The sequence below is a fragment of the Barbus barbus genome (assembly GCF_936440315.1).
Source record: "Barbus barbus genome assembly, chromosome: 49".
NCBI lineage: Eukaryota > Metazoa > Chordata > Actinopteri > Cypriniformes > Cyprinidae > Barbus > Barbus barbus.
Genome location: NC_136727.1, coordinates 23,042,954 through 23,067,369, shown reverse-complemented (window position 1 = coordinate 23,067,369; position 24,416 = coordinate 23,042,954). Strand labels below are relative to the sequence as shown.

General features: G+C 39.0%; 1 protein-coding gene across 1 annotated transcript in view; it reads left to right on the top strand.

Moving 5' to 3' along the window:
• Positions 1 to 24,416, top strand: part of LOC306867582 (NACHT, LRR and PYD domains-containing protein 12-like) — a gene marked incomplete at its 3' end in the record, with an annotated part of 236,115 nt that overhangs the window by 52,634 nt on the left and 159,065 nt on the right. Inside the window, exon 3 of the mRNA XM_079413332.1 lies at positions 12,337 to 14,143. Within this exon, the coding sequence (XP_079269458.1) occupies positions 12,337 to 14,143 (1,807 nt within the window). The remainder of the gene's footprint in view (positions 1 to 12,336; positions 14,144 to 24,416) is intronic.

The window sequence follows — 24,416 nt, the reverse complement described above, 5'->3', positions numbered from 1 at the left end:
GTTGTTAACCCGGGCCTCGACCAATCCGGCATGGAAATCTGATTTATGATCTGCATGTTTAATTTGGCACAGTTTTGGCTTGGGACCAGCACTGACTGCACTGGCCATAATATAAGTATCATGTAATCTCATCTCTGACTTTTTTTTGTTGTTTTGTTTTTACCACAACACATATGTGTCCTAAAAACAGTGTTAAAGCAGCCAAAAAATTAAATATATAAATAAAAACACTGAAAAACCCAAGGATCAAGAGCACAACTAAAACAAATGCTATTCGCCAAAAAGTTGTCTTCAAATAAACACTTATTTTCAATAAAGTATTTTTTTGGAGTTGTTTTGTAGCTGAGCTCTTGAGAAATTTAATTTATTTGGAGTTTATACGTTTCAGTTGCTGTCATCAGATTGCTTATATTATTTGCAGTAGAAATGAATTTTAATGGGAATGAAAAAGTTGTCAACTGAAACATGACAGACATTTGAAATACAATAATTATGTTTTTCCGTTTAGAAAATAAGAAAATAAGTCAAATTAGGATTAAGAAAACATGAGCAATGGTACTGAAAACTTAAAAAGGTAAGTTGACCCAACGAAATACAAGAACTACAACTGACTTCAGCCACAGCCTTAGCCACAGCCTTAGATGAAATTAACACAAGATAAAAGAAGACATTAAATCTCTCAAGATCTCAGCAGAGGATGATTAAACAACTCCATAAACAGTGTTACCAGCTTCACGCATTACTAACCAGATTGACTTTAGATGTTGATGTTTTAGTTTTGTTTGAATTACCATTATCGAGTGTTTGCTTTGGTTGGGCTCTTGACCCTTGACTTAAAACATTATACAGGTCCTTCTCAAAAAATTAGCATATTGTGATAAAGTTAATTATTTTCTGTAATGTACTGATAAACATTAGACTTTCATATATTTTAGATTCATTACAACACAACTGAAGTAGTTCAAGCCTTTTATTGTTTTAATATTGATGATTTTGGCATACAGCTCATGAAAACCCAAAATTCCTATCTCAAAACATTAGCATATTTCATCCGACCAATAAAAGAAAAGTGTTTTTAATACAAAAAAAGTCAACCTTCAAATAATTATGTTCAGTTATGCACTCAATACTTGGTCGGGAATCCTTTTGCAGAAATGACTGCTTCAATGCGGCGTGGCATGGAGGCAATCAGCCTGTGGCACTGCTGAGGTGTTATGGAGGCCCAGGATGCTTCGATAGCGGCCTTAAGCTCATCCAGAGTGTTGGGTCTTGCGTCTCTCAACTTTCTCTTCACAATATCCCACAGATTCTCTATGGGGTTCAGGTCAGGAGAGTTGGCAGGCCAATTGAGTACAGTAATACCATGGTCAGTAAACCATTTACCAGTGGTTTTGGCACTGTGAGCAGGTGCCAGGTCGTGCTGAAAAATGAAAACATCTCCATAAAGCTTTTCAGCAGATGGAAGCATGAAGTGCTCCAAAATCTCCTGATAGCTAGCTGCATTGACCCTGCCCTTGATAAAACACAGTGGACCAACACCAGCAGCTGACATGGCACCCCAGACCATCACTGACTGTGGGTACTTGACACTGGACTTCAGGCATTTTGGCATTTCCCTCTCCCCAGTCTTCCTCCAGACTCTGGCACCTTGATTTCCGAATGACATGCAAAATTTGCTTTCATCCGAAAAAAGTACTTTGGACCACTGAGCAACAGTCCAGTGCTGCTTCTCTGTAGCCCAGGTCAGGCGCTTCTGCCCCTGTTTCTGGTTCAAAAGTGGCTTGACCTGGGGAATGCGGCACCTGTAGCCCATTTCCTGCACACGCCTGTACACGGTGGCTCTGGATGTTTTCTACTCCAGACTGAGTCCACTGCTTCCGCAGGTCCCCCAGGTCTGGAATCGGTCCTTCTCCACAATCATCCTCAGGGTCCGGTCACCTCTTCTCGTTGTGCTGCGTTTTCTGCCACACTTTTTCCTTCCCACAGACTTCCCACTGAGGTGCCTTGATACAGCACTCTGGGAACAGCCTATTCGTTCAGAAATGTCTTTCTGTGTCTTACCCTCTTGCTTGAGGGTGTCAATGATGGCCTTCTGGACAGCAGTCAGGTCGGCAGTCTTACCCATGATTGCGGTTTTGAGTAATGAACCAGGCTGATTAGGTTAATAGCTCGTTTAGAGAACCTTTTCATGATATGCTAATTTTTTTAGATTTTTTTTCTAATTTTGGGTTTTCATGAGCTCACTGCTCGTTGCATTCTCGTTCACTGAAATTCCTCCCTCCACCGCAGCGCGCCGCTATTGCGCGCATGCGTAGCTCTGGACCGTTTCATCTGTCAAAGAATGACTAAACCTCGAGCCAATAGCCTTCGAGTATGATACGAGGGCGGAGCATGTGATTTGTTGAATCTAGTGAACGAATACGCCCTTCATTGAGTTGCTTTGAGTTTGAAAGAGTCAAATGAACTGTTACATACATACATCTCGTCTCATTATTACGTTCGTCGTTCGAACAACTGGTTCTTTGTTTTATTTTTTTATATTATTGTTTTATTTTTATTTTTTTAATTTATCATTTTGTTTTATTTATTTATATTATTGTTGTTTTATGTTTGAACAGTTACATACTTTTAAATAAAAAAATATTTCATTATGTTAGTCATGTCATGCACTTTTGTTTGTTTAAAAACTGTGAAACATAAAAAAATATGGCAGTATTGATTATTTGCGTCACGTCATCCCATCTCATTTGCGCCACGTGACTCACGTCAACAAATAGCATTTCAGCTCGGGTTTAGAAGGGGCATGTAATTGGTTGGGTCGAACGAACGAATATAATAGCATCATTGACCGAGATGGCTCTGTTTTGAGTCTGAACGAGAGAGAGATCTCCCGTTCGTGAACGAATTGAACGAACTGGTAGCTATACCCAGTTCGTTGACCGGGTAGGTCGGCCATTCTGTCAATCTAGTTCATCAATCAGCAGAAAGCGGATGCAAAGCACAGGTATCCGTACTGTGCACGCTTGTTTATATTCATATTTTACATACAGAATAACTCCTCGTTTAACATAATCTCAGATTTGAACGTGTAAATCTCTGCCTAAACAATTAAATGTTAACTAGCCTAGTATGCAAACAAATAAAAAAACACTTGTGCGTTGGTCATCCGAAAAGAGTGTAATTTAAAAGATAAAAAGAGTAATGACTTTGATCACTTATTTAGACTTATTTTATTCATTTAATGAGAAGGGCACACTTTTTAATGAAGCCAAATCGGTTTTTATTTTGTAACAAGTAAATACGTTAGTTGAACAACACATTTTGCCGCACATGCTGACGTATTTGTGTAATATGGAAAAATGGTCACTGAACGAATTAGTGAACGAATCTGAACGAATCATTTTGGTGAACGAACGAAAAATGAACGAGTCTCTGGAAAGAATCAAAATTTCCACCACTAATAACTGATTTCATTCAGAGAATTGTCATTGATTGCTTTAGTACTTAACTTTATTCACATGGAATATAAAGCTCGTTTCAACTGATTTAAGTAAATGGCACTAAAAGCTCAAACTGCATTATTATGCAGACATCAAGAATCAGCGTATGAATCTCAACAATGGTGACAATCAACATATTCAGATAAACAGATCATCTGTGAACATTACAAAACACGCTACTAAAAGTTGCAAACAAAATAGTAAAACAAAAGGAAATGGTAAGAATAAAAGAAGATACTAAAACAGCTGCATAATTTATTTATGTTGCATTGCATGCTGGGAGCCATGAATGAATTTTGATTGGTGCTCCCAGAATGCACTGCAACATGAAGCTTTATGTTGATTGTCACCATTGTTGAGATTCATATGACGATTCTTGAAGTCTGTTTGATGAAGAAAAGTAAAGCTTTAATGCAGAATAAGTATCTCAGAAATCTCTCAGATTACTCTGTAAACTGTCAGATCATGTTAAACTAGGTGTATCATAAGATCAACATCAAAATTAACTAATAAATCTACCAGTGATTATATTCCAATTTAAATATCAGTTACTCAAGCCACTATATGCTGATTATGTCTTTATTGAAACATATCCAACACGTGATCACAATTTCGCTTGGCTTTTTTTTTTCCATAACTAAACCATAACATATCTAAACAAACACACAGCTATAGCAGCCAAATAAATTATAAGGTTTTAAGTCAAGGGTCAAGAGCCCAACTAAAGGAAACACTGACCTTGATAATGGTAATTCAAACAAAACATCAACATCTAAAGTCAGTCTGGGGTGCGTTTCCCAAAAGCATCGTTAGCTAACTATGGTGGTTAGTTCCACTGAACGCTATTGGTAACGACAGGACTTGTGACCATAGTTGTTTTTGTGAAACGCACCCCTGGTCAGAAATGTGTAAAGCTGGTAACACTGTTTATGGAGTTGTTTAATCATCCTCTGCTGAGATCTTGAGAGATTTAATGCCTTCTTTTATCTTGTGATGATTTCATCTAAGGCTGTGGCTGAAGTCAGTTGTAGTTCTTGTATTTCTGCTAGTCTTGTCTCTATTTTTCTGTTCTTGTATCTCTTTCTTTCAATGGTTCAGTTTGGTAACAGCAGGTGTTCATCACTAATGCTCAATCATCACTCAATTACTAAACTTATTATCTCATTAACTTTAACACTGCTTCAGTGTTACTTTTTTAACACTGGGTGTGGTTTATATATACACTGGGAGTGTTGATTTAACACTGGAGGTTTTACTGTGTAAAAAAAGAAAGATTTTCAGTTAAAGGCAATTCATTATTGAATTCAGTGATGTCATCATCCAGCTCAGATTAGTTTAAATAGTGTCTTTGCAATCAGGTCGACAATATCGCTGGAAATTAAGTGTCCCCAACTAAGCAAGCCAGAGGCGACAGCGGCAAGGAACCAAAACTGCATTGGTGACAGAATGGAGAAAAAAAAAACCTTGGGAGAAACCAGGCTCAGTCGGGGGGCCAGTTCTCCTCTGGCCAAACGAACAAGCAGTTCAATTCCAACTGCAGCAAAGTCAGATTGTAAGGGCTCAACTGGTTCCAGTGGTCTTTCCCGATGGCTGTCTAAGGCCCCGTCCACACGAAGACGCGATTCGCTGTATACGCATACATTTTTTACCGTATAGGCGTTTCGTCCACACGAATTTGGCGTTTTCGAAGAGTGAAACCGATCATTTTTGAAACTGGGTCCCAGGGTGGATAAATTTGAAAACGCCGTTTTCACGTTTTCGTGTGGACGGCGAATCCGTATATTTTCTGAAACGATGACGTCATCAGCCCACGTCTCGTCCCTAATCAGACAACGCTACGTCACATAACAGCAACAATGTGAGACTACGTGCCTGTGTTCGTGCTGCAGAACCTACTGAGCTCATTAGCTTTATTAAAGCAAAATCTTCTGCTTTGTGTGTTAGTTTGTATTCAGCGCACAAGGTTTACGCACATGGTCCAAGTCTTCTTCTCTGTTTTTTGTGTATCTCTGTGGGAGAATTACAGCGCCACATATTGGTCTGGCATGTGTACTACATCGTTTTCAGTCGGTTTCAGTGATTCCGTGTGTACGCAGATATTTCCTGAGACGACTCCGTGTTTACAGAATTTGAGGCAAAAAAAAAAAGATCAGATAGGGAGAAATCTGGCTTCGTGTGGACGTAACCTAAGTGTTGGAGTCCTCACTGGGGATCTGTCTCTGGCACTAATCTTGGTTCCCTGGTCTCCGCTGATGTTCAGGGCTGTAGAGGTCGTCTCTGGTTGCTGATCCACCATCTGATCCGGACACGGACTGAGAAACAGAATAGAAATAAACAAATATTAGCATAGATGCCATTCTTCTTATGATGTAACGAGTACATCATGTGTTATGGGGAGTGTTCCCAGTTCTGGTTGATCTAAATAATGCAGCCTAACAATCCTTTAACGGATTTGAATAATAAAAGTGTATTAGTGTGTTATGTGTAAGCCAAGTTAAAGAAATGTGTCTTTAATATAGATTTAAACTGACAGAGTGTGTCTGCCTCCCGAACAGTGTCAGGTAGATTATTCTAAAGTTTGGGTGCTAAATAGGAAAAGGATCTGCCGCCAGCAGTCGATGTTGATATTCTAGATATTATCAAACGGCTTGAGAACGCAGCGGACGTGGAGGACTATAATGTGATAAGAGCTCGCTCAAGTACTGAGGAGCTAAGCCATTCAGGACTTTATAAGTAATTAACAAAATTTTAAAATCTATACGATGTTTGATGGGGAGCCAGTGCAGTGTTGATAGAACCGGGCTAATATGGTCATACTTCCTGGTTCTAGTAAGGACTCTAGCTGCTGCATTTTGGACCAACTGTAGTTTGTTGATCAAGCGTGCAGAACAACCACCCAATAAAGCATTACAATAGTCTAACCTTGAGGTCATAAACGCATGAATTAGTATTTCTGCATTTGACGTTGAGAGCATAGGTCGCAATTTAGATATGTTTTTGAGATGGAAAAACAGTTTTACAGATGCTAGAAACATGGCTTTCAAATGAAAGATTGCTATCAAACAGCACACCTAGGTTCCTAACTGATGAAGAAGAATTGACAGAGCAGCCGTCAAGTGTTAGATATTGTTCTAGGTTATTACATGTGGGTTTTTTAGGTCTGATAATTAACACCTCTGTTTTTTCAGAATTTAGCAGTAAGAAGTTACTCGTCATCCAGTTTTTTATATCGATTATGCATTCCATTAGTTTCTCAATTTGGTGTGTTTCACTGGGCCGCGAAGAAATATAGAGCTGAGTATCATCAGCATAACAGTGAAAGCTAACACCATGTCTCCTGATAATATCTCCCAAGGGTAACATGTAAAGCGTGAAAAGTAATGGCCCTAGTACTGAGCCTTGAGGTACTCCGTACTGCACTTGTGATCGATATGATACCTCTTCATTCACTGCTACGAACTGATGGCGTTCAGATAAGTACGATTTGAACCATGCTAAGGCACTTCCACTAATGCCAAAAAAGTGTTCTAGTCTATTTAAAAGAATGTTGTGGTCGATAGTGTCGAACGTAGCGCTAAGATCCAGTAGAACTAATAGATAAAACCACGATCAGATGATAGAAGCAGGTCATTTGTAACTCTAATGAGAGCAGTCTCAGTACTATGATACGGTCTAAATCCTGACTGGAATTCCTCACAAATACTATTTTTCTCTAAGAAGGAATATAATTGCGAGGATACTACCTTTTCTAGTATCTTTGACAGAAAAGGGAGATTTGATATCGGTCTGTAATTAACTAAATCTTTGGGGTCAAGTTGTGGTTTTTTTAATGAGAGGCTTAATAACAGCCACTTTGAAGGTTTTTTGGACATATCCTAACGACAGTGAAGAATTAATGATAGCCAAAAGAGGATCTATGACTTCTGGAAGCAGCTCTTTTAGTAGTTTAGATGGAATAGGGTCTAACATACATGTTGTTGGCTTAGATGATTTAATAAATTTATACAATTCTTCCTCTCCTATAGTAGAGAATGAGTGGAATTGTTCCTCAGGGGATCTATAGTGCACTCTAATGTGATACTGTAGCTGACGGCTGCATGGTTACAATTTTATCTCTGATAGTATCGATCTTGGAAGTAAAGTAGTTCATAAAGTCATTACTGCTGTGCTTTTGGGAAATGCCAACACCTGTTAATGCTTTATTTTTCGTTAATTTAGTGACTGTATTGAATAAATACCTGGGGTTATGTTTGTTTTCTTCTAGAAGAGACGAAAAATAATCAGATCTAGCAGTTTTTAATGCTTTTCTGTAGGATAGGGTATTTTCCCGCCAGGCTATACAAAATACCTCTAGTTTTGTTTTCCTCCAGCTGCGCTCCATTTTCCGGGCTGCTCTCTTTAGGGTGTGAGTGTACTCATTATACCACGGAGTCGGACCGTTTTCTTTGATCTTCCTTAAGCGTAAAGGAGCAACTGTATCTGAAGTGCTAGAAAAGAGAGAGTCCATAGTTATGTTTCATCATCAAGTTTTTATGCGCTGTTGGATATGCTGAGGAATTGAGATAAATCAGGAAGATTACTTACAAAGCAGTCTTTTGTGGTAGAGGTGATGGTTCTACCATACTTGTAACAAGGAGTAGAATTTACAGTTTTAGCTCTATGGAGTTTACACAAGACTAGATAATTATCTGATATATCATTGCTTTGCTGCAGAATTTCAACACCACTAACATCAATTCCATGTGACAGTATTAAATCTAGAGTATGATTTCGACAATGAGTAGGTCCTGAAACGTGTTGTCTAACCCCAATAGAGTTCAGAATGTCTATGAATGCTGATCCTAATGCATCTTTTTCATTATCGACATGGATATTAAAATCTGCAACAATTAAGACTTTATCTGCAGTCAGTAGTAACTCAGATAGAAAATCAGCAAATTCTTTAATAAAGTCTGTGTGGTGCCCTGGTGGCCTGTATACAGTAGCCAGTACAAACATCACAGGGGATTTATCACTAACATGGGTTTCTCTAGATAATGTTATACGCAGCACCATAACTTCAGACGAGTTATACTTGAAGCCTGCCCGCCGAGAAATACTGAGAATATTGCTATAAATTGAAGCAACACCTCCCCTTTTACCTTTTGGACGTGGCTCATTTTTATAGCAGTAACCTCAGGGGGTATACTCATTTAAAGTAATGTATTCATCTGGTTTTAGCCATGTTTCTGTCAAACGGAGCAAATCTAGATTATTATCATTGATCAAACATTTACAAAAAGTGTTTTTGTAGAAAGGGACCTGGTATTCAGTAAGCCATGCTTTATCAATTGTTTCTCTGTATTGTAAACATTTTTTATTTGTTGAACAACAATTAAATTTTTACTCTTAATTTGGTTTGGACGTTTTCTGTATTTTCTAGTTCGGGGAACAGACAGTCTCTGTAAGAGCCATTATATCTCCTGTAATTCTGTTTTAGACCACTGGGTGGAGTGTGGGCCTTATTGAGTATATAAGTAGGTAAAGAGTAAGAAAGTCAGGTGTGTAATTAGAGGGAAGCGCAAAATTTTTTGACCGTGTCTGGAGGTAATTATGTGAAGGCATCCGATAGGATTTTATGTGCATTGTACAGAGGAACTTTGAGTTAAGATGACCTGTACGAGCTGTGTGATGAATAAATCCGATAAAGCAGTAGTATTTGGAGGATGATTTTACATGTTTGGATCTCACGCGTCAGAAACCACCCTACAACACCTCAAGTGACAAAATGGATATTTATGTCACTATAGTCTCTATAGTGTGATATCTAGGTGAAGGAGTCTCTATGTGCTGAGAATTAACTGACTTCTGTGACGTGAGGCGGCTAGCAGACGGTCGGTTTAGCCAGTCTGTCTGCTTCCTGACCTGGGCCCCAGTTAGACAAGTATGAACTCTAAGACTATGTGCCATATGTCTAGAGAGAAGAGCGGCACCACCCCAGGAGGGATGAACACCATCTCTTTTCAACAGGTCAGGTCTGCCCCAAAAACTCGTCCAATTGTCTATAAAGTCTGTTATTCTGCGGGCACCACTTAGACATCCAGCCATTGAGTGATGACAGTCTGCTATGAATCTCATCGCCCCGGTAAGCAGGGAGGGGACCAGAGCATATTACAGTGTCTGACATCGTACTTGCAAGTTCACACACCTCTTTAACATTATTTTTAGTGATCTCCGACTGGCGAAGTCGAACATCATTAGCGCCGACGTGGATAACAATCTTACTGAATTTACGTTTAGCATTAGCCAGCACTTTCAAATTTGCCAAGAATTTGTCTGGCGCTCTTGCTCCCGGTAAACAATTGACTATGGTGGCTGGTGTCTCTATTTTCACGTTCCGTACAATAGAATCGCCAATTACTAGAGCTCTTTCATCAGGTTTCTTAGTGGGTGCGTCACTGAGTGGGGAGAACCTGTTTGATGTTTTGATCGGAACGGAAGAGCAGTGTCTTGACCCGTGACTAGGCCGCATCACAGTCACCCAGCTGCCCTGCTGCAGGGGCTCAACCGGAACCGAACAATGTACAGGACTCCCTGAGCTAGTCGCATCCAAAGCCGTATCTACAGCCCTCACATTCTTACTATCCTCAATCAAAGTTTGGATGCGTGTCTCTAATTCTGAAACCTTCTCTGTCAGCCTAACTATTTCCCTGCATTTATCACATGTGAATCCCTCATCGCCGACAGAGAAATATGAATTGTACATGTGACATGAAGTGCAAACAACAATAGCAGGAGAAGAAGCCATTACTCACCGTGACTGATGAATGATACCAACTTAACTTACCACTTACCACTGTTGTTAGATGAACTCATGAAACATGGAGCGAGAGATAAATGAAAATGGAGCGAGAAAAAAAACAAAAACAATAATAGGCGCGAATAGAAACGTGAATGGTACCGCTAGTAACAAGCTAATGCGCTGCACTCGCAGTTTTAAAAAGCGAAAGATCAAATTAGTTGGATTAGTTTGATAGGTAATACCAGAAATATGGTGGGAATTAAGTTATATATTATCACTTTAAACATCAGAGAGTGAAATTAAGGTAAAGATTCAGTAAAAAAGCGGAGCTACAATCGCCAACCTCTCAGCAGCACAACAGACAGGAACAGGACTCTTTCCTTGTGACTCTTTCATCCAGTTTGGAGCAATGTCCTGATCCAGGGAGGGTCTGTTGTACCAAATACCTTCCACTTCTTAATAATAGACTTCACTATTCTGCAAAAAAAAAAAAAAAAATTAAATAAAAAATAAATAAATATATATATAAAAGAGGTATTTCCTGAATTATGATGAAATACCTTCACTTTAAAATAAAATGTTAAAAAATGAAATATATTTTCTTGCCCAAGAAATAGATTTCGAATTTTGATTTATGAAGGTTGAAATTAAATATAATTTCTTATTTCAAAAATATATTTAATTGAGCTTTACTGTTTGCAACATATATTTAGCATTTATTTCAAAATATATTTTTTTCTCTATATTAGGTAGTCATTGATAAAACCTTTTTTTTTTTTTTTTATTCATCTCCTGCCTGTCAACAACTTTATCCCAGAGGTCGTTTTACACTGCCTTGCCACCCATAGTTCATTATTTGCTTCAGTTGCACTACGAGGGACTGAAATGCTCCAGTAAAAGCTCTTTTCATGCTGAGCTAATCAAAATGACCACAGCTGATCACAGTGGAAAGTCAAATGGTTTGTGTGCCATAGAGAAGGTGATTAGCTACACCTGGTTGAGTTTACAAGTCATTTTTAAGAAGGGGTCATCTTTTTTCCAACTAAGTGATTCTGCTTTTTAATTTAAAAAAAAAAATCTGACACATTGGTGTTAATAATAATAATAATAATAATAATAATTCATTACATTTATATAGCGCTTTCCTGCTTTCCTAAGCACTCAAAGCGCTCTACATTGTGAGGGGGGGTATCTCCTCGTCCACCACCAGTGTGCAGCATCCACCTGGATGATGCGACGGCAGCCATAGTGCGCCAGAACGCCCACCACACACCAGCTTACTGGTGGAGAGGAGACAGAGTGATGAAGCCAATCAGTGTAAGGGGATGATTAGATTGGTGTTATGTCTTTTACTTGGATGTTATAAGATGCACTGAGTAAATACAGCTTGATAAAACAAAAACTGTGTCCATTTTAATTTCAAAGCAACAAAATGTGATTATTTTAAAGGAGGTGATTCTTTTTTTATACCCACTGTAACCATGCAGTGTTGCTGTACCATGCACTAATGACACGATCGTCTTGCTAAATCTGCATTATAGCACAATTTAGATTTACCTAATTTTTGAAATTTGCGTCATTGATTCTGTTAGTTTACTGTTCAGTAATGACTTGACTACAGTCAATAGAATGAGTGTTGGTATACCACCAAAATAAAGTATAAGTGAACATTAAGTGGTCTACTAATACTCCAATGACTGCTGGCTTACATGTAGATGCAAGTTAATGGTAATGATTAGAATGTGATATACATCATTGTATATCATTTCCATACAATATTCATATTATGGTATAAGGTTTTGATCATATTGCCCACTTCTACAAGGTGTACATTTGAGTCGGCAAAGGAATTTTCATGACTGTACATATAGTCAACTTCAGCATAATGTCTATATGGGATTAATCTGAATATAGCAGATGATTCATTTTTGTCACTCATGTTTGGTAGTTGTTTTTATAATGAGATCAAAGACCAGGTTAGAATTTTCATATAGGTTTTATTGTGAATTTATTTAAAAAGACAATTAATTATTCTTTTTTTTCTCTTCCTTAAAGGCTCAGCATCAGAGGACAGTAAAGCTTCTCTTTATGATTACACAGAAATGAGCCTCAGATTGAAGACCAAATTAAAACGTGACTACGAGCAGATATTGATTGGTAATTCACAGAAGGGTCGTCTGAAACACCTGAACGATATTTACACTGATTTATATGTGGTGGAGAATGAGACTGGAGGAATAGTGAATGAGCACGAGGTGAGACAGATCGATTCGAGTCACAAACACTTAACTACCACAGACACGCCAATCCAGTGCAACAACATGTTCAAAGTGCAAGATATGGGTCAACAAAACAAAAGAGTGCTGACGATGGGAATCGCAGGAGTGGGAAAGACAGTCTCCGTCAATAAATTCATCTTTGACTGGGCTGAAGAAAAAGAAAATCAGGATATAGTCTTCATATTTCCACTTCCATTCCGTAGACTGAATTTGATTAAAGAAGAGTACAGTCTCCTGGGACTGCTTCACGAATACTTCTTTAGTGGTCATGATAAACTTCCATCTCTTCCAGAAGGTAATGGTAAGGTAATGTTCATCTTTGATGGACTGGATGAATGTCGCTTGCCTTTAAGCTTTAAAGAGGTTGACAGTTTCACAGATATTGACAAAAAAACAGCAGTGAATAACTTAATAACAAACCTGATCAAGAGACATCTGGTTCCCTCTGCTTTCATCTGGATCACATCTAGACCAGCAGCAGCCGGTCTGATCCCCAGAGACTACATTGATCAGGTGACAGAGGTGCGAGGATTCAATGATGAGCAGAAAGAGCAGTACTTTATCAAGAACAGTCCTGAGGTTGCTGGAAACATCATGTGTCACATCAGGAAATCCAGGAGTCTGTACATCATGTGCCACATCCCCGTCTTCTGCTGGATCTCTCTCACTGTTCTTAAGCCTCTGCTGGCTCAAGAAAGCAATGACAAAACACCCACAACTCTCACAGGGATGTACATAAAGTTTTTACTTTCACAGATGCAACAGATGGAAAAAAAATACAATGATGATTCTGAACTTAAAGCCAATGCCAGGTCTTTTGATGAAATAATTCTGAAGCTTGGAAAACTGGCCTTTAAACATCTACCAAAAGGAAATCTGCTTTTCTACAAAGAAGATCTTGAGAAATGTGGACTAGATGTCAGTGAAGGGTCAGTGTACTGTGGGTTATGCACTGAGATCTTTCAGGAGGAAAACACTTCTTCAGTAAGAAATGTTTACAGCTTTGTACATCTCAGTGTCCAGGAATTCATTGCTGCTCTTTATGTGTTTTTTATTAATAAAAACAAGAAAGCAAACCCATTTATTGAATCCTGGAAAAAAGTATGGAAACTGTCCAAAAAGCCACTGTTTCAGCTGCATAAAGCTGCAGTCAACAAGGCTTTACAAAGTGAGAACGGACACCTGGACCTTTTCCTCCGGTTCCTGCTGGGTCTCTCACTGGAGTCCAATCAGAGTTACCTGAAGGAGATAGTACCAGGATTGGAGTTCAAATCAGAGAACATCAAGGACACTGCTGACTACATCAAAAAGAAAATAGAGAAGGAGGAATCAGTAGAGAGGACTTTGAACCTTTTCCACTGTCTGAGTGAACTGAAAGATGACTTTGTTGAGGAAATCCAGAAGAATCTGTGCTCAGGAAATCTTTCAGCACAGAAGCTCTCCTCTGCTCAGTGGTCGGGTCTGGTGTTTGTGCTCCAGATGTCAGAAGAGACTCAGGAGAGGTTTGAACTGCAAAAATACAGAAGATCTGATGAAGCACTGATGAGACTGCTGCCACTTATCAAAAACACCAGAAGAGCACTGTAAGAGCATTAACATTTTACATACACTGCTAATAATCTGGCCATAAATTTAGACAGGTTAATTGCATGCCAAGACTGTTCAAAAGAATGAAAAAAAATTGAAATGCGATTATATATAAACTGTAAACTAAAGGAAGTCTTTTATTTTAAAGCCTAACAATTTCTCTTAAATTCAATAATCACTGAATATATCATATATAATACACAATTGGCAGGAAATTATAGGATTAAAAGAATATTATTTTACAATATGTTACTGTATTCAGAAATTTGCTGTGAAATCAATGCATGGCATGCTGGGTCATTTTCTTACAAATGACTGTGAATGAATAGCAGAATGATGCTCACATCACAGTAATTTACTGCTCTTGTGTGAATTCACATTATAAATTTCCCTTCCTCTGTGTTTCAGATTATAAACCATTACCAAATAAATAGAGATATTATATTGCTGTTTGCTTTTTCTCTCTACACAGGCTACAGTGCTGTAATCTCACTGCTCGGTCTTGTGAGAGCTTGTCATCAGCTCTGTCATCAAACTCTGTTCTGAGAGAGCTGGACCTGAGTAACAATGACCTGCAGGATTCAGGAGCGAAGCTGCTTTCTGATGGACTGAAGAGTTCAAACTGTCAGCTAGAGATACTGAGGTAAATTGTTTACCATAAAATAATTAACAAAATGCTATCATAATGAATGACTTTTAAATTTTGTCCAACAAAGGTGGCATCTTGAAAGCCAGAACAAGCGAAAGCACACACACAGAGAGAGAGAGAGAGAGTGAGACAGATTTACAGGCATATAATTTTTTTGCAGGCATATAATTTTTCAGTTTTACAGAAATGTTTTTGCATTTTCAAAAAGATTTATTTCATGCATGAATTGCACTGAACAGAACTGCACAAGCTAGCGGCACCATCTAGTGGCTGTGTGCGCGATGACAATAGCATCTAAGCCAGGATTTAGAATGACTGCTCACCAGGCACCAAGTGCAAGTAAAAACTGAAGTGCCTTCAAGAGTCACCAGTTTATAAGAATACAGCATGGCTTAGTGTGATTTTAAAATTGTAAAGCTTGCAATGTAATTACATAAATATACAGTCTGACAAGTGAACTGTGGTACTATGTTCATTTAAATGAGCAGTTCAGAATGTGGCGTTTTACATTTTTACATACATTTGCAAAGTGACTTACAAATGAGAAATGCAACAAGTAATTCATCATAAAGAGGCAAATAAACACAAGAAGTGTCTAATATAAAGTTTTAGACAAAGTTTAGAACAGTACAAGCTAGAACAGGGTGCCCTGTGTGTCTAATAGCTCCTGAGGTTCACAGTAAATGCTGTTCCACTACACATGAACTGTGCTATGAGTTTGAATCACTTGGATTTGAAAATGCAACATGTATAAAGAAAATGAAAGAGAATTTATTAGAAAAACTAGAATTCATAAAGTAATGGATTTTAACTATTTACAAATAATATTTGTATTTTTAAAATATGCTCACATTCACTTTTATTTGTATACCGAATATGCTGAACATAACATTAAATTTAGATTTACTGTTACCAGACACTTTTATCCAAAGTAACTTAAAAATTAGGAATTCAACAAATGATTCATCTTAAAGGGGAAGTCGTGGCCTAATGGTTAGAGAGTCGGACTTGTAATCCGAAGGTTGCGGGTTCGAGTCTCGGGCCGGCAGGGATTGTAGGTGGGGGGAGTGAATGTCCAGCGCTCTCTCCATCCTCAATACCACGACTGAGGTGCCCTTGAGCAAGACACCGAACCCCCAACTGCTCCCCGGGCGCTGCAGCATAAAATGGCTGCCCACTGCTCCGGGTGTGTGTTCACGGTGTGTGTGTGTTCACTGCTGTGTGTGTGTGTGTGTTCACTGCTGTGTGTGTGCACGTTGGATGGGTTAAATGCAGAGCACGAATTCCGAGTATGGGTCACCATACTTTACTTCACTTCACTTAAGGAGGCAATAACATAAGAAGTTTTAATAATGCAAAGTTTCAAACATGGTCAAGGATTGTACAAACTAGAAACAGGAGGAAGATAAGAAATTGTGAAAGCATAGAATGATTTTTTTCCAGGTCAGAATGATACAGTTAAGTGCTCACAGAAGATTTTCTTGAATTAAGTGTTTCTTGAATATTTGGTATTCTGGATGGGGTTAGGATGATCATTCTACCAGCAGGGAACAGTGAATGAAAACGATTTGGAAAGGTTTTTTTTTTTTTGCTCATAAATTGTAGGATTCTAGATGGAATGTACATTCATACAAGAGAGGTAGCAGGGCACAGATAATGTAATTGTTCTGTATCTTCAATGCCTTGAATTTGATGTGAGCCACAACCGGTAGCCAGTGCAGGGAGATAAAGAGAGGTGTGACATGGGCCCTTTTGGGCTCGTTGAAGACCAGTCATGCCACTGTACTCTGAATCATTTGTAGAGGTTTGATTGTGCATGATGTAAGTTCAGCTAGAAGAGCATTGCAGTAGTCCAGTCTAGAAATGACAAGGGCCTGGACTAGGGATGTTAATTTCGGTTAATTAACCGCCGCTCCTTATTCAAACATTAATCGTTAACTGATAAGATTAGAATAATAAATTAGCACTGAATAAAAATAGAATTAATGAGTGTCTGACGCATTAAATTTACAAATTTCTTTTCACAAGTTTATTTTAACGTGTGCAAACAGCAGCATACAGAACAGATTAACAACAGAACCTGGATTCACACATAGTCAGATTTTCATGCACCTGCAGCGGTTCTGACAACAGAGAAAAACAGAATAATATAAATAAAAAGTAATAAAATAAATAGGCCTACACTAAATAATTTTCTCTTAAATAAACACGACAATAAGAAAACAGTGAATCCTTCTGAAGCTTTGAAGAAATGGCAGTTTTTTTCGTAAGAATAAGTTTGCCAAATTAAAATAGCAGGCCTACCTCAATCCACAAATTGTTTAGTTTTTATTTAAAAAAAGTAACATGTCAAGGTGGTGAGAAGATAGTTTGGAGCGCAGCCTGTTGACAGTTAGCCCCACAGAAGAAAACACCCTCTCAGATGGCACAGAAGTCCTGTATGATAGCAACCTGTCCCGGGAAGGCAGATATAACGCCTCGCTAGAGTGGCCAGTCTCAGGAAGTGCCATTCATTTACTTTCCACCAGTCAAGAGGATTAATATCCACAGAGGACAGATTATCTCTCATATAGATTTCCACCTCTGTTCTGCATAATCAGTGGCTTGTTGAGGGGTGCTGTAGTCTTCTCCTAGGAGCAACATCATGGCATTACTGTAGCTGGGTTGTGTATCTCCAGCTTGGGAACAAGACAGCAATTTCTTATCTCCTCCCATAGTGGCCATTTCCAAAGCAGCACATATTTCAGTAGGTTTTGCTTTTGCGGCTTCTTTCTGCACTTGTGGGAAAAAACAGAGAAGTTTATGGCGATGGTCCAGGACAGAGGCAATCAGCACTGGTTTGGCCATCAACTCATCTGTGTCAACATGTGGTGAACAATATCCTCCAAATTAATTAATAATAATAATAATATTCCACCCTGGAGCCAGGCCCGGGGTTGGGGCTTGTATGCGAGCGCCTGGTGGCCGGGCCTCCCCCCATGGGGTCCGGCCGGGCTCAGCCCGAAGGAGCGACGTGGGGCCACCTTCCCGTGGGCTCACCACCTACAGGAGGGACCGTAAGGGGCCGGTGCAAAGAGGATCGGGCAGCAGTCGAAGGCGGGGGCCTCGACGACCCGATCCCTGGACACAGAAGCTAGCTCTAAAGAGCTGGAGGAATTGTCTAGGGAGAGGGAAGTCTGGGCATCTCTGCTTAGACTGCTGCCCCCGCGACCCGGCCCCGGATAAGCGGAAGAAGATGGATGGATGGATGGATAATAATAATAATATCAATATCTACCTCCATGAGGTCACTTAAAGACTGCCAAACTTTCGCTTTGAACTCTATCACTCTGTCCTCGGCTCTCATCAGAGGAACTGTTCTGACAAGCTAAGGAACAAATTATCTTCCAGTGATCCTGCTTCAGTGTGGAAAGGTATGAAAGATATCACCAGTTAAAAGTCACCATCCCCCAGCGCTCTGGAGAATCAACACCTGGCAGACGATTTGAATGACTTTTACTGTAGGTTTGAAAAATCACCTCACACTCGCCCTGAACACCTCTTCACACAACCATTAACACCTCCAGCAATCCCCCTCTCCCCCACACCTACAATTCAAATCAGTGAAGATGACTTGTGTCAGGTCTTCAGAAAGAAGAAAAGAAGGAAAGCACCAGGCCCAGATGGTGTGTCACCAGCCTGCCTAAAAACCTGTGCTGAACAGCTGGCCCCCATCTTCACACAGATCTTCAACAGATCACTGGAGCTTTGTGAAGTCCCCTCATGAGTCAAACGCTACACCATCATCCTCGTCCCAAAGAAACCCTAAATTACTGGACTTAATGACTACAGACCTGTGGCCCTAACGTCTGTGGCCATGAAATCATTTGAAAGACTGCTTTTGGCTTATCTGAAGGGCATCACTTGACCCTTACTAGACCCCCTGCAGTTTGCCTACAGAGCAAACAGGTCTGTGGATGATGCTGTCATTATCTGACTGCACTTCATCCTGCAGCATCTGGACAGACCAGGGACTTATGTGAGGATTATGGAAGCAGAATAATGACAATAGTTTTTGAAACGTAAAGCATGCTGAATTCCACAAATCGAAAAAAAAGATGCATTGCAATTAACAGTGCTTGCACTTTTAGGTCCTGAAATTTAACATAGTTGTTTATTTAAGCTGTGAATATTTAAATTCAAAATATTTTACACACATTTTCATAATTAAAAATCAAATAATTCGTATTCGCCTTCCAGAATTCACTTCCAAAATATTCAGTCTGTTTAAAAATACGATGTATGATATTCCACAGGCAAGTTTCTGTCATTTTATGTCACTTTCCAAATTCGCTTCCACAAATTCAGTGATTAAAATTCAGCAGAAAATTCAGCACTGCACATCCAGAACCCACAGGAATAGCAGTAGAGCACCGATGCATGATCTCCAGCTGATTTCAGCCACTCACCATCAGGTGGCGCAAGTGGCTGTTGATGAAGGCCATATGTGGATCAAGTCATTCATTTACAAAAACTGATTTGCAGAAATGGAGCAAGCGCTAAGTATAAGGTTTGATTATCGGGGCCAGTATAAACATGTGGAAAAGCTGATTGTGTGTATGTTTAATTCAACATCTTTGCTGTTTCTCGTAGCCTATATGTAAGCAGCTTTCTCTACCACAAAGGAGATTATAATGCCCTTTTACCCAACGCTGAAGTACAGAAATAAAATTATATCTGAGGTAGACATATATTGCTTTCGGTTGCTTAGTTTCTGTAACTTTGTATCATGACTTGTGTGACACTGTGCTATAATACTGGGGTTTCCCTCATACGTCACACTCTAGGCAGGGTTTCTGCAGGATTTTTAAGCTCAAATGTAAGACTTTTTAAGACCTTTTTTAATACCTGCACAAATAAAATCAATACCATATGAGCGGAGTAGGGCAATGCCTATAGTACCATATTAAACTGTAAAATGACTGTAAAAAGCATAATTTACAATTCAGATACAAGTTTTCACAAAAACAAAAAGTTTTATAAAATGATAAACTTTACATTTCAGCCTTTATTAAGAAAATGTATTAGTCAAAAGTATTAAAAATATTGATTTTACCAATTATTATCAATAAATTATTATATAAATTAAATAACATGAATTAGGGGTGTGCGAAATTGGCAAAAAATGAGATCTTGATATTTTGTGGGATTTTATCGATGACGATAATTAGACGATATTTTGCTGAGTGTGTTATTGTGCTGGTATCTTAAAGATTACCGCTGACTCCTGAATTGTTTTGATATTCTTCATATTCTGTGTGGTCAGTTCACAGCAGTGATAGAAATGAGTCTTTTCCAACAAGTTTTATGGGCATTTTTACCTTTAAGCCATTTTTTCTAAAAGTGTGCATCATCTTTTAAGTAAAACTGTTGCATTTGGGCTATTACCAAGGAAATTAAATCAGTATCAACAAAATGTCTCTTTGCAATGCATTTGAAGTGGCATTTAGAGGCATTTACACAGTTTAATGCAGCTCTCAGGGACATAGAATGCTAACCTGCAGTTACAAATGCATACATGATGTTTTGATATTTGAAACATAAAACATTGAAAACTGATGTTTGAAATTATAAAAAAAAAATTAAGATACTTTAACCCTCTGAGCCTGACAAACTCGAATACGCGTTTTGGGGCAGATTTTCCTGATAAGGCAGAAATTAGCTTGAATTACTTTTTGATCGTTCAGATAAGAGCAATACACCATTCGAATCTGTAAGGGGTCTACTTTTATTTGTATTCACTCATAATAACAACTAAACTTTGTGCTTTTGAAGAATAAAGAAAACAAACAGCGTGCGCTCTCTGTCTTCTCCGTCTCCGCGATCTGTTTTCAGAAATGTGTCACTAAAATGAAGTGTAACTCAGCGAATACTCAACACAGAAACATGAGACTTATATCTATAGAAAGCCTGAAGTGTCTTCTTTGAAATGAAGTAAGTCATATCGAAAACAAACATTATGTGATCCGTATGAAACCAACACGCTGTTCAGTCTGTCCCGTCTAACTCATTATTTTTAATGAGATCCCGCCCCCTCGCGTTCACATGCAAAAAACCACGTGACCCGCGCACGCGGAGCATAAACAAAGCGTCAGTGAAGAGTTCATCGCTGCTACTGTTACTTTCTGGAAGAAGACGCCCTGAGTAAAGGCTGGATTTCCTCAAGAGTTCATCAAGTAGAGAAGATCGATCTGATAAGTAAGTAATGTTTATGTTTTGCATTAGTTAACGTGTTATTGTGACATAAACTTGAACACATTACTAGTTGGGTTGTTCCCAAATTACAACACGATAAATGCTACGCATCTAAGAATATTTAGACCTGTTCAAAAATATATTTTAATAACGTGCTAAACGATAAAAATTAGTTCTCAGATATAAAATATATTTTTATAGCGCAAAGTTCATCCTTTTATAGTATAAAGCATGAGTGAGTCTATGACTGCAGAATCATATCTTCTATACTATAAAATAATACATAATGTTCAGGCTGGCTATATGACTACAAAATCATAGTTGGGTTTTCCCCAAACTATAATTCCTGACTAACATGTTTGAAATCCAGTAAAACATTGTGAATATGATGGGCAATTCATTGTATTTAAATTTCTTACGGCGCGAGTATGTTTTCATGCTCTTTATAAAACAATAAAAGTAATATGAGAGTACATTGTAACATGATGAATGCTACGAGTCTAAGTATGTTTAGAACATGTTTATGATTAATAGCCTACTCTGTTCAAAAATAGAGTATAATTGCATGCTAAACAATAATTAGTTTCTCAAAAATAAAATGTCTCTTTTTTTTTACGATAATACAAAGCATGAATGAGTCTATGACTACAAAACCTATATAAATATATATATATATATATATATATATATATATATATATATATAGATGCTCCTGATATAAACATGCTCACAAATGTTTTTTCTCTTTTTTTGGTTGTTTGTATTTTATTGAATGAGACACCTGCACCACAGATGAATCCTGCTGACTTTGTCTCTTCCAACTGTTTTCCTCTGAGAGCGCTGCACCAACATCAGATGTTCAACAGTTTCTTCTTGAATCCATGGAAAATAGCAGAAACACTTAAATAACACGTAAATATCATGTATGATTTATCTGTTTCACTTGTTGAACAGAATCTGTTGCAGGAACGAGTCAGAGTCTGTTCACATCTCTGTGGTTAGATCAGTGCACAATAATGTGTCTTTGACCTTCATTATGTATGTTTTGATTATACGGTGTTGTAAATAAAATACAAATCATTTAAAAACCCCATTTTTTCAGTCTCCTCACACTCTCTCTCTCTTACCTGCCTCAGTCACAGTCACACTGATGGCCCATTAGCAGCTTTAGGGGAGGGCCCTTTGTCTCTCAGGTGAGAACCACTTAATATTCAAGCCCAATACCACTCCCTCGCATATTGGCATTCGATCACAAAACATGTCTTTAAAAATTTAAATCAATATATTGTTTTCTGTGAATGAGTAAGCTGAATAATTTTCACATAATTGTGAAGTAAATATTCTAGCCTACAAGATCTGGTTCTCAAAAGTCTTGTAAACAATTGTTCTGTATGTGTTTTATGGTCTTATTTCAGTGACTTCAAAATTTTAGTTTTTCACTAACCACGCATAAACGTTGTTTTCTCAAAAACACAATCATGTACACAAATGCTGCTAACATAACATTGTTGTCACGTTCGGCTGAAGAGATGAGGAAACAGTATGCAAGTGAAACAATAAGAGTTTATTGTACAGATGAAGTGAGACACCGACAGGATTGAGGAATGGAGTGACACAGTACTGGATGGGCACACGGTGAAGTGGAGTGGTGGTGAAGACAGGAACAGACAGTGACAGCAAACCTCCAGACACGGGATGAGGACACGACGACACCAACACGAACTCCAATCCACAACACCAAACAGATCCACCGACAACGACGAGATGAAGAAGTGAAGACGGGAACACTGTAGCAGGAAGACATCCAGGAACGATCTGACAGCGGAGAGGAGAAAGAGGTGGGTATTTAAGGCAACGGGAAATGAGCAACAGCTGGCGCGATTGACGAGGCACAGCTGAGGGAAGTGAGCGGATGATGGCTCGGCCACGCCCCCACACGTACAGCACGCACACACATGACAAACCACGGGACAAAGAGAGACCGCAGATGGGTGAACCGTGACAATTGTAGCCCAGTTTGTGCTGTTTACAGTGTTATTAGACTTTAGCCATTTATATTTTTATAAGCAACTGAAAAAAGCACAAATGTCAGGGCATGTTGAAAGTTCTCCAGGCCCCCAAAACACCCTCAGGGCCCAGAGGGTTAATGTATTATGTATACAGGTCCTTTTAAAAAAATTAGCATATTGTGATAAAGTTAATTATTTTCTGTAATGTACTGATAAACATTAGACTTTCATATATTTTAGATTCATTACAACACAACTGAAGTAGTTCAAGCCTTTTATTGTTTTAATATTGATGATTTTGGCATACAGCTCATGAAAACCCAAAATTCCTATCTCAAAAAATTAGCATATTTCATCCGACCAATAAAAGAAAAGTGTTTTTAATACAAAAAAAGTCAACCTTCAAATAATTATGTTCAGTTATGCACTCAATACTTGGTCGGGAATCCTTTTGCAGAAATGACTGCTTCAATGCGGCGTGGCATGGAGGCAATCAGCCTGTGGCACTGCTGAGGTGTTATGGAGGCCCAGGATGCTTCGATAGCGGCCTTAAGCTCATCCAGAGTGTTGGGTCTTGCGTCTCTCAACTTTCTCTTCACAATATCCCACAGATTCTCTATGGGGTTCAGGTCAGGAGAGTTGGCAGGCCAATTGAGTACAGTAATACCATGGTCAGTAAACCATTTACCAGTGGTTTTGGCACTGTGAGCAGGTGCCAGGTCGTGCTGAAAAATGAAATCTTCATCTCCATAAAGCTTTTCAGCAGATGGAAGCATGAAGTGCTCCAAAATCTCCTGATAGCTAGCTGCATTGACCCTGCCCTTGATAAAACACAGTGGACCAACACCAGCATCACTGACTGTGGGTACTTGACACTGGACTTCAGGCATTTTGGCATTTCCCTCTCCCCAGTCTTCCTCCAGACTCTGGCACCTTGATTTCCAAATGACATGCAAAATTTGCTTTCATCCGAAAAAAGTACTTTGGACCACTGAGCAACAGTCCAGTGCTGCTTCTCTGTAGCCCAGGTCAGGCGCTTCTGCCGCTGTTTCTGGTTCAAAAGTGGCTTGACCTGGGGAATGCGGCACCTGTAGCCCATTTCCTGCACACGCCTGTACACGGTGGCTCTGGATGTTTCTACTCCAGACTCAGTCCACTGCTTCCGCAGGTCCCCCAAGGTCTGGAATCGGTCCTTCTCCACAATCTTCCTCAGGGTCCGGTCACCTCTTCTCGTTGTGCTGCGTTTTCTGCCACACTTTTTCCTTCCCACAGACTTCCCACTGAGGTGCCTTGATACAGCACTCTGGGAACAGCCTATTCGTTCAGAAATTTCTTTCTGTGTCTTACCCTCTTGCTTGAGGGTGTCAATGATGGCCT